The following is an 11,019-nucleotide window of genomic DNA, read 5'->3' on the forward strand; positions in this document are numbered from 1 at the left end:
TCCCTGGAGGTCTCCAGAGAGGGAAAAGTGACTCCAAAAATCAACGTGCTGTCAAAAATCCCCGAGAGAGGTGAGACGTTGTTTTCCTGAACGCGCGCAGTCGGAGTAGAAAGGAAAGTTTTCGTCTACAGCTTCTTCCCGTTCTGATGGCGTCTTCCAATCTTTTGGATTGTTTCAACATTTCGTTCCTCAGAGTGGCCTCGCTCACAAATTTAAATGACATTTTTATGTATTCTATATATTTTTATACTAGACGGGACGCCAGAAACTTAATGCAGACGTAAATTAAATGCGGTTTCAAATAAAAGACTCATTCAAAATCCAGTCCAAAACTATTAAACCGAGTCCACGTTAACAGCAATAAGCACAATTACCGTTTTACGATTCTTTACCCTGAGAAACTGTTTAGTTGCTTTTATTTGCTGGCTCATTCTGGAGTTTTTCTGTTGCTTTTCCCCATCGGGACATTATTCCGTTACATTTGAATTGTCTTCCCTGCAGCGCTGCAGTTCTGCCCCCAGCCTGCAGGCGGTGCTGCGGACGCCTTCCAGAGCCTGTTGAGGGTTCTGGGACCTGAAGCTGCCATAGAGTCCATCATCAGGGCCGTCAGTCTTTCTTCTGATCCATAAGTCTGACAGGAAGTAACCACGACAACAGTGTAGCCCCTTAGAAACCGGTTTTAATAGAAAGAGCAGGACTGAGACAACAGCTGAAACTCTACAAAAATAAATAGTTTCTATACAAAACCCCGCCCAGAGTAGTCTTTGTAGTCTCTTCACAGCTTTTTGACCCAGGCAGCAGGGGAAGGAGAGGTCATCCAGCCTATTGGCAGCACAGCCAGCACCCTTAGACCCAAACTGGACCTCTGGACTCAACCGGGCCGTTCCTGTTGTAGAACACTGACGGACATTTAGTGTTTCATTTGATTGGACAGATCGGTGGTGTTGCCTCGCACACAGTTTCTGTTAATGGGCTCACAGCCACATTAGACCCATGCGTGAAGGTTTAATACTGTTGGATGCTTTGGTGCCCCCCCGCCTTCCTTCTTCATCTTTAGTTCTGCTGCAACTGTTTCACAAACGCCACATTCAGAACGCGCCGCCGGCGGGACCCGTTTGGACCCACAGCCACTGATTAAAGGTGCAGCTGTTCTCTAATAATAGACTCTGATTTCCTGTGCTGCTGGAGTAACCGCAGCCTTGATGAGGAGGAGGAGGAGGAGGAGGAGGAGGAGAATAATCTTCTCACTGATAACAGATAATCCAACAAGAACAAAAACAAAACATCTGGACTTTGCCAGCATCGTTTGCACCATTTTTTTTTTAAAACGCAGAAAGGACCCGTCCCCTCGGTGCTCGTCCCCAGGTCCCGTCCACAGCAGCTCCAAACATCAAAGCTCCCCGTGACCGAGCGAATCCTCAGGTTCTGCGCGACACACACCGACACACACACAGAAGCCACTGACGGCACCGAGTCCTGCATAGTAGCAGAAGCATAAAGCGTTGTGCTGAAAGGGTCGAGCTCTCGTCACCACCTCCAGCAGGCTGGTCCTGGTGACCTTTTGGTGAGGAAGTGAAAGGAAACGTGACCCTCTGCTCTACTGTCGTCGCTTATTGCTTCACTTTTTAAAAAAATCCTCTAAGGCTTTCATGAAAAGTTTAAATAAACGTCAAAGGAAAAACTCGCAAAGGAGACGCGTCCCGTTTGGGGCTTGTGAAGGTCGGAAACGGCCCCGGCGCGCCGTCTGGTTAAGGTACCGCCAATCGGTCCGTTTGGAAAAGTAGCTAGAATCCAAAAGAACTCGAACCAAACCGTCAAATGAGCACGCTGGCCGCGTCGTTGCCGCGACGACCCGTAAAAATCCCTGCCTCGGGCCAAAGAGGAGGGCGCGACCGGTGACGGTGGGAGTCATCGGAGACGAAGGCACTGGGATGAGTAACAGAAAGTTCCGGAGATCTCCCCCGTCTGTGGAGGCCTCGCAGCCGGGACCGATAACACGGGTGGCGAAGGAGATAAAGTGCTGCAGTACAGTCACGAATAAAGAGCTCTGGTAAAAAAATAATTAGAAAAAGAGACTCTGGATGCCAGCGGGGCATCGGTTCAAGGCCTTCACACGGGGTGGAACAGCAGCGTGCACTCCTCCTTCTCCGGAGCCGCGCAGATGGTGGGGTGTGACGACACGGAGTCCTCGGGCAAGGCACTGCGAGTTTGCAGGTAGAAGGAGACAATCGTCTGGTCCAAGCGCAGTTGGTAGAGAATGCTGTCGAAGGGTTTGGGGTCCAGATCCAAGATGGAGACCAGGGAGGTGAAAGGAGGAGGCCTGGAGCCTCGGCGCCAACTGTAACTACAGGAAGTAGAAGAAGAAGAAGAAGGTTGGGATCAAAGAGCCTCACCATACCTCCAGTGACCTAACCCTAACCCAGGCATGGGCAAACTACGGCCCGGGGGCCACACGCGGCCCGTTAAACGTTTTAATCCGGCCCGCCAAACTTGAAAAATTAAATGAATAAACCTTGTTAATGTTATATTTTCACTGCAATTCTGGTGTTTTCCCACTAGAAAAAAGACAGTCAGGAGGAGAGTGATGGTGATATCCTGAAGGATAACAGAACTTTCAGTGCTTTAAAATAGAAATGGTTATTAATTTTTTTTAAAAAGGCACATTTTATTCATTTGATTTTAAGTGTTTTAAGACTCATTCCAAAGTCAGATATTTTGTTGCAATGCTTCTCTTCATTTTCATTTGAAATTAAAGCACATGTTTTCTCCATATCCCAAGATGTGTATTTTTTCTCCAATGAGGTGAGGTTACCAAAGCACTCCATCCATCCATCTGCTCCTGGTCCGGCCCCTTTGTCAAATGTTAGAACCCATTGTGGCCCACGAATCAAAATGTTTGCCCACCCCTGCCCTAACCCTTCAAAGCCTCACCCTTCGTCCTCCTCCTCTTTATCACTGCTCGGCACCAGGGCCACCATGATGGAGCAGTCCTTGGCGGTCTTGGTGATGAGGTACTGATGGATCTGGAGCACAAACCCAGAAGGGGGGCGGCTGAATGAAACACTCGTTCTACGGACGTTGGGACCGGCGGCGGCCCGCACCGACCTTAGTAGCAGCGTACTCCACGGAGCCGTCGTCCTCGGCCGGACATTTCTGCAGCATCTCCAAGAACTCTTTGTTGTACGGACCTTCGATATGAAGACGCGCTCTGGCAAAGGCAGCACGGCTGATAAGTGACCATTGAACGGCGTTTCCCTGTGCGGGTATAGTGACGCGCCCGGATCACCTCTGCTTAGGGAAGTCCTGCAGGTGCTGCTCCACTCTGTGGTACAGGGGGTAAAGCTCCTCGATGTCCCGCATGTCCAGCATCTGCGTCTGGAGGATCCTGGACAGCACGCTGTCGCCGGGTAACCCCTGAGAGCCTACACACACACACACACACACCCCAATGACAAACGGGAACCCAACAGGAGTTGAGGATGTTCCAGAACGGGGGGGTTTCTGTCCCCACAGGAGGGAGGAACCCTGGCGAGTTAGATGAAGTCGGCGTCTGACCTTGACGGCTCCTCTCCTTGTTGAACAGGCTGGCGTCGCAGTAGCTCTGCCGCTCCGCGTGCCTGTCGTTGACCGGCCCCCCCTCTCTGCCCTCGCTGCTCAGCAGGGCGTTCATCAGGACCTGCGGGCGCAAACGTCCCGATCAGTGACGCTGAAATCAGCCAAAGACAAAGAGGAACGGGCAACACCTGAAGCCTCCTGCAGTGATACACACACACACACACACACATAGATCATTTCACCTGAATGAAGTCATTCAGGACAGCTTTGTTGGTCATGTGACAATTGAAGCGGTTGTTCCCTTGCAGGAAGTACGGTCTGAGATGATGCAGGAGGGAGTTCAGGTCCAAAGAGTCGTCGCTGTCCTTCCTGCTGTAAATACACTGCCCGCCCTGCAAAACACACACATTAGAGCCACGCTGGAGCTTTTGTCTGACAAAGCGGCCTTTTGATGGTTAAAGCAGGAGGTTTTTAGTGTTGAGAGAGGCTGCGCGTGACCTTCTTCTTCGCCTCTGTGTGATTGTCTGTGTTAGCGCGCCCCCTGGTGTTAGATCCGCCGTCCTGCGGGCGTTTTGCTACTGCTGATCACGTCTGAGAGCTCAATGAAACACTCTTGGAACAAAAACACGGGTTGTTTCCCACCTGCTCGGGCATGTGTGAGTCTACTAAGAACTATTCTTCAACTAAATGCTGAGTTGTGGCTGACAGGTGATGTTTTAGGCTTGGACAGAGCACGCTGTCATTTTGGCCATTAGCTGACAACATTGTGGTGAAGCTGCAGCGTCAGCGGGGACGGAGAGGAAGGGAAACGTCCTGGAGGGGGAATTGGCAGTGCTGTTGCAGAGGAGTGTGTGAGCAGCTGTCAAGCTAGTGCCAGTAGAAACACACTGGGAAAAACAGGCACAACTCAAGAACAACGAAAGGGAGAAGAAAGGAGCAGAACGTTCAGCCCGGGCTCAGAAACTGGATTAACATAACGACCTCGCCAGAAAAAAGCCTTCCTATGTTGTCAGTTACACACTATATCCTCGACGCGTCGCCAGAAGGGGGAGAAGTGAATCCTGGTCTGTCTCGGGGTGGCGCTAAAGCTCATTAACAGTCCTGGCGGCTGTCGCCTCGGGAAACGGCCACTGAAGTGACCCAAGGAAGTGGAGAAGGGAATAACCACATGAGGACGGTCAGGAGAATCCACAGAGGCTTGGAAGCAGGAATAAACTGGTATTAGTTTGCTCTGCTTGTTAGATGTGACCAAACTGGACCAATATTTAGTCAGGACACCAGACGGAAGCGTTTCCAGCTGCTGGAAAAGTCCCGGCGTGATTTAAAGATGCCAAACGTGCAGCGAAAACATCTGTCCCTCTGGACCATGAGCCCCGATTCCGAAGCAGCTGGGATTGGGAAGCAAAAGAGCCCCACCCAAGGGTCACGGGTTCCCCCATTAGAACGCAACTAAGGGGGCCGAGCCAAGTCTTCCGCCTTGAGTCATCTGAAGAACTAACACTGTAACCCGGACGGTGAGGGGGCGACTCCTGCACGCATTCCTCCTCCGTGGATGCTTTCCATAGCAAGAAAGCGCCTGGAGCGCTCATATGGAGCCCGAACACCGGTGGAAGAGCAGAGGTTGTTGTCACCCGCGGTACGCAGCCCGTGCTTGTCAGAAATTCCTCCTGCAGTGTTGCTGTTGGCAACCCCAGCAGAACAGACCAGTTCGCCCATCAGTGAGGGCGTGCGCGCTCGTGCAAGCGCACGATCCCTCTTTCATGTTCACATTCAAGGTGGAACTAGTTTAGTGTCTGACATCCCAAAAGCCTGGCCCCTCCGTATTGTTGTACACGCTGTAAAAGAAGAGTAAGCGCAGCGCAATCAAGCATTATGGGCTTCATTCATGCTTTAGGGAGCGCTGGGGTGCAGTCGGCCGGCTCACCTTAAAGATTTTGAGGTTGTTTTGAGGTTCTTCTATAAGCTGTCTGATTGCAAAGTGCATCCGCTGTTTGTTGCTGGAAAAAAAAAATCGAAGAAACAAGATGTTAGCCGTCATTTGGAGCATCTGAACGGGCGGCGTGAAGGAAACTCCCAGAATCGGCCTGGAATTTTGGCTTCACGCAGCAAAACGCGGGCGTTTCCTTCAGCTACGTTTCATTCCCCAGCTTCTACCAACGGGATCTAAGGCGACGTTTCCCTTCTTGACAGGGATGTCGTTGGAGATCGGCGTCAAATGTTGAATGTACACATCCTGCACGTCCCTCATTTGCTCTAGCAACAAGCTCCTCCCTTCAATTTATGGCCTCATTGAGCGGTAACTTGTTTCTTTCTTTGCTGCCAAATTCTAACAATGGACGACTTCATGACGCACAGAAAGGAGATGAGCTGGCTGTCAGAGCTGTTGAGCAAGACACCGACGATACAGTTCGACCCGCGCGTCGCTACGCCGACAGCTTCCTTTTTGTCTCCCACAACTCCATTTTCTATGTTCAACCTTCAGTTCTGCTGCGGCGTGTGTTGACAGTGGGGATCTTACCCTGAAAACAGGTCCAGGGGGCAGTACAGGCTACGCTTTTTCCATTTCCCCGTTGCTACCTGGAAACAGGACCGGAATCGTCATGACAACCTTTATGATGCCCCCAACGTTAACGCTTATGGGGGGACTGAGGTTCATCGATTCATCATGATAATGAAGGAAACATATTTATCACATCGAGGAGACCTGAAGAGCAGCAATCTACACACACACACACACAATCTACACACATGAAGGCAGGAAAGTTAAACGCTGGGTGTGTTTTACAGGAGTCAATCTCAAAGACACTTCATGAAAACTCCCTGCCCCAAATAAAAAAGCAATAAATAAATAAACCTGGTTCACATCCCAACAATTACAATTATGTCAGGCCCATTTCTAACTTAGTCTTTGTATCCCCCCCCCCCCCCCCAAAAAAGAGTTTCCTGCCAATCGAGCACTCATTTAACATCCAGTCTGTGATGGACTCAGCACAGCTTTACTAATTACTGCAGCTCGATGAACTTCAGAGAGGATACAGACCACAAAAGGGGCTTTAATTGTGTGTGCGCGTGTGTGTGTGCGCGCGTGTGTGTGTGTGAGAGCCTCCTGACATGAAATGAAAGAAACAATGATGCAACAACATCCATTATGATAATGAATCCACAGCAGCCCTCTGATCAAAACTGAATTCTAGTCAGATTATCTGCTTTGTTTATTTATTTGTTTATTTGGACGGCCCTCATAGATGCGTTTCCTCACCTTGTACAGTTGGTACATGCAGAAGCGGCACACTTTGGATTTGATGTCCTTGCTGACGTGTTTGGAAGATGGCAGGAAGCCCCATTTAGGCTAAAAACCACAACAGGCCCAAAACAGAAGGTGAGTCACACACGTATGGCCACACAAAGCCTGTGTGTGTGTGTGTGTGTGTGTGTGTGTGTGTGTGTGTGTGTGTGTGTGTGTGTGTGTGTGTGTCTACCTTTATTTCAACACACAGTGGAGGAGTGTGTGTTGACAGATGGAGGACTGGGTACGTCAGGTTGGGCAGCGACAGAGCACAGCCGCTGTAAATGTCGATCACCTTGTCGCAGCGCCACCCTGAGGACCAACGCAGAAGAATATAAATAATAGATGAATAAATATAGATGATGGACGGCATATCTCCATGTGTGCGTGTGGAATGTTGTGAGGACGCCTTTACCTGGACGTTCATGCTGGACTTTTATGGACAGCTGGCGCACAAACTCCAGCGGCAGTTTCACGACTTCCTGGATTAGAAGAGAACCCGGGTTAATTCCATCTGGGCTGGCGTCGGCGATCCCTACCTGAGGGTTCTGTACGGTAACCACGGCGCTCAACACGGTGGCCAGCATCCTCCAGGTGAACCCAGCGTGTGTCATTCCAGGTTTTGATTATGTTGTCAAGACCTTTCAAGACTCTCAAAGACCTACAAAAGTACTGGACCGGGTGGATCAAGGAACGCTCAGTTCCAAACGAGACCATTTCCTGTCCTTTTTTAGGTCGCCACCACTTTGAGTTGTAATCGGTAACCGGAGGAGAGAGACGAGGCTGGAGTAAATGGATCCAGAGTTCGGGTTATTAAAGCAGAACTAACTAGAACTTTGGGTTTTACGTTCCACATCCTGATTTGTGACAAAGACGTTTGTTACGTCCCTCAGTTGTGATGTCATCTGCTCAAGGCCTTGCCGGGAAACGTCTAAAGTCCTGCTCCTCATGGATCGTGTTAAGTTCTCAAACCTCTGAGGTCCAGGAGGTGATCCTGGACCTGCCGGATTCACCCAGGTTCTGACTCCCACGTCTGGAACGAGATCCAGATCCTCAGGGTGGGACTCTGCTCAGTCCTCTTCTCTTTTTTTAACAAATCACCGCCAAGTTGTTCAGTGGATTTCAATCTAGGGTCTATTTTTATCACTACAGCAGTTCACCGCGTACTATTATGGGCTGTCCTGGTCAGCCTAGAAAGTCTCCCTCTCCAATCTCTGTCCACCTTGCCAGCAATTATTCATCACAGACGTTCTAGAAGCTGCAGAAGAAGATTAGGTTCTACGTTTTTAGCCCGTTTTATATCCGATTTGGGTTTTTCCCATTATGTTCGCACCCCAAATCTAATACATCGGCCGAGAGGTTGAGGGCAAACGGGAGGGGGCAATAGGGGCAACACTGCCAACATGAATGCTCGAAGGAGAAACTATTTGAGAGACTGGCAGAACCTGTTTTTGACTTGACTTTAGGGGGTGGAGGAGAAAGTGTGGCTTGCTCGAGGGTTAGAGTTGGATGTGAGCAGGTGCGTGATGAAGTGCAGGGGTCAGAAGACGGGGCCCTGGGGGACACCGGGAGCGACTGGAGAGGGGTTGATTTAAATGATCTAAGCTGGCTGGAGCCAGCACGGAGAGTGGGCCGTGGCGTCGCTCCTGCTGGCGTCACACGGGGGTCGCGTGCATTTCTTTATGAATGGCGAGACGGGAATTTTGCATAGCGACGTGTTATTAACATTCCACCGAGAGCCATCGTTAAGAACGGAAGAAAAGAGTAAAGTTCAGCACGGTACAACCTGAAAGGGACAGATTCCCGAACAGGGTTGCAGCCGATCATGAACTACTCACCCCACTGTGGACGAACTTTTCTCCCAGCAGAATGCTCATGACATTGGAGCTGAAGTCCACAATGTTCTGGATCTGCCTGAAGGCCTGCTCTGCACTCTAGAGAAGGGGAGGAAGGTAAACACCTTAGATCCGGTTCTTCTGTCAGCACGTTCGCATGCACAGGTCAATCAGGCTACTCCTAAAATTAGACTTTGGAACGTCCTCGGAACTGGTTCCTCATTCCAGTTTACGTGCAACAGAGAAAATCGAATGAGGGGAGCCTGCCTGTCCTCCTCGCCACTAGGGGGCGATGTGTATATTTTCAGCGGGTTGCTAGGACGATTCCATCCCATTGACATAATAAACAAGGGGAGTCAGGTGGCGGAGCAGCGCCAACAACAACAGGGAGATGCACAACAGGACAGCTTATTGTATAATTATTACACAGGTAAGAATCATGCTCTCCCTTCTTCTACGGTTTTTGTTCCAGGTTCTTACGGGTTGTGGAGCAATGCTCCGGTTAAGGGCTCTCCATGCTGGGCCAGAACGATTTTATCTGGGTGTCTGGGTCAGATAGGGAGAGCGCCAGTCGGTCCAGTTGTGGTCAAGTATCGTCTTATTATTACTATTGTTATTACTATCGTCGTTAAGTGTGAGTCCGCTGCCTTAGAATGAGAAGCTTTTCACTGTCATTGTTACAAGTAGACATCCAATCATCCAATCCCAGTTCCAGACAGAGAATATTCCTTTATTTACCTGTGGGGGATTTTCCGAGTCCTCCGCTGGATATTTGAGTAGCCGCAAAACTCTGGAGAGCTGCAAAAGCAGACGCATCAGTCAGGGTCAGCGAAGCACACCTAACCAAAAGGTCCGAGGCTACGGACAGACGTCAGATGTCATTTCTGTAGAACCATCTGTCAGTACGGCGTGTTTCTCCATGACACTCAAATGAACAAAGAAGAAACATTAATAGACGAGCAGGCTCATCTGTGTCTGCACTCAGCTTGAACATGCAACTGGTGGGAATCACATTCATCTACTCTGTCCTCCTGCTGTGGTCTCAACACATTTCACAGAGATTGTGAGGAGCACACGGGTTCTGTCTGCATGTTCGGACCGGCCCCAGACTGGAATCTAAGGCTCAGCACGTTGCAGAACCGACATGTCATTACCACAGTTTATGTAGCAATAAGCTTTATCCAGAAGTTTCTGGCGCCCCCCGAAGTCCCAAAGCACATTTATTCCAAAATGCTGTGCATTTGAATTTAATATGCATGTGTAGATTTGGTAGCTTTTACATAACTGCACACTTCCTGAGAGACGATGCAATGTTGACATGTAGGGACGAATATGTCGTTCATGTCCTGTCTGTCTCATTAAGATATGCGTGTTTTTGGACTGCAGTCCGCTTCAGAGTTGACTTAAAAGATTCTGAAAACCCTTTAATAGTGCAACACAACAACACGGGCGCTGACCGCAGGTTTGGACTCGCTTCAAGCCTCGCTGTCCGATATTTAGCGCATCATATGCTCCCATACGAAAGTGGGATAAGTTATCGAAAACGGGCGACACGAACGCTTAATGAACGCGGCATTTCCTCCTCCGACCGCAGAAACATTCTCCAGACAAGTCGACCGACCCTCCTATCGGGGGAAAACGCCGAGGTGAATCAGTTAAAATGTGAGTGATGTGCGTTAGCCAGCGTAGATTTAGCTTGGTGTTAGCACTGCCGAGTCACCTTTACATGTGCGACAACCAGGTTCTTGTTCCCCTCTCCGTGGTAAACCCAGTCATTCTCGTCCATTTTATCCAGCTGCATCACACCGATGGCAACAACTGCGCCTTCTCTTCGCGGGTAAAAGTATCAATAGAACGTCTCGACCCAACTACTCCGAGTCGGACCGGAGCTTCGGGGAAGGGTGTTACCGGCAGTTCCTGCTCGGTGCTCCGCCCCCGGCCAATGAACGAGCGAGCCTCCCGATCCGGGCTTCCGGTGGGCACTTCAAAATAAAGGTCCCCATCTCTGAGACGTCAGTTATTTAAAGTCTGAAAATCGGGGGAAACGGGAAATAACAAAATAACATTCGTGTAACAGCGAATTTCATATTTCTGTATCGGATACTGAGATTAGGTTTGCCAAATACTGCTACACACATACATTACCCTCGTGTTTATGGTGATTTTTAACGGGTGCGGTCCATTATGGGGAAGTGACCGGACGGGACATAAAGGCCAGAAAATCTGTACTTGAGGAAAAATCTACTATGTTTAAATGTTTATGTTTGGGCAGGGACGCAGTAATTGATGTGAGTACGGGAAAAGAGTCTGTTCTGGGCTTTGAAACCAGATGAAATGGACCAA

General features: G+C 49.7%; 1 protein-coding gene across 1 annotated transcript; it reads right to left on the minus strand.

Moving 5' to 3' along the window:
* Positions 1–661: 661 nt before the first annotated feature.
* LOC115246760 (inositol-pentakisphosphate 2-kinase-like) lies at positions 662–10,612 on the minus strand. Its single transcript, XM_029826046.1, has 14 exons — positions 10,397–10,612; positions 9,415–9,474; positions 8,680–8,775; positions 7,257–7,323; positions 7,035–7,153; positions 6,815–6,904; positions 6,074–6,132; positions 5,480–5,552; positions 3,798–3,947; positions 3,556–3,676; positions 3,287–3,422; positions 3,106–3,208; positions 2,932–3,023; positions 662–2,344 (listed from the first exon to the last, which is right to left on the minus strand). Exons 1-14 carry the CDS (start codon positions 10,475–10,477, stop codon positions 2,110–2,112), a joined length of 1,482 nt encoding a protein of 493 aa, XP_029681906.1. The 5' UTR covers positions 10,478–10,612; the 3' UTR covers positions 662–2,109.
* Between the last annotated feature and the right edge of the window lie 407 nt (positions 10,613–11,019).

The sequence above is a fragment of the Takifugu rubripes genome, chromosome 19, assembly GCF_901000725.2.
Source record: "Takifugu rubripes chromosome 19, fTakRub1.2, whole genome shotgun sequence".
NCBI lineage: Eukaryota > Metazoa > Chordata > Actinopteri > Tetraodontiformes > Tetraodontidae > Takifugu > Takifugu rubripes.

Bases quoted from the DNA above. Each gene is read 5' to 3' on its own strand.
- LOC115246760 (XM_029826046.1), bottom strand. From the start codon at position 10,477: ATGCAGCTGGATAAAATGGACGAGAATGACTGGGTTTACCACGGAGAG. The intron at 8,776-9,414 runs GTAAATAAAGGA...CCCCTTCTCTAG, and splicing joins ACTCGGAAAATCCCCCACAG to AGTGCAGAGCAGGCCTTCAG. The intron at 3,948-5,479 runs GTGAGCCGGCCG...TGTGTTTTGCAG, and splicing joins ACAACCTCAAAATCTTTAAG to GGCGGGCAGTGTATTTACAG.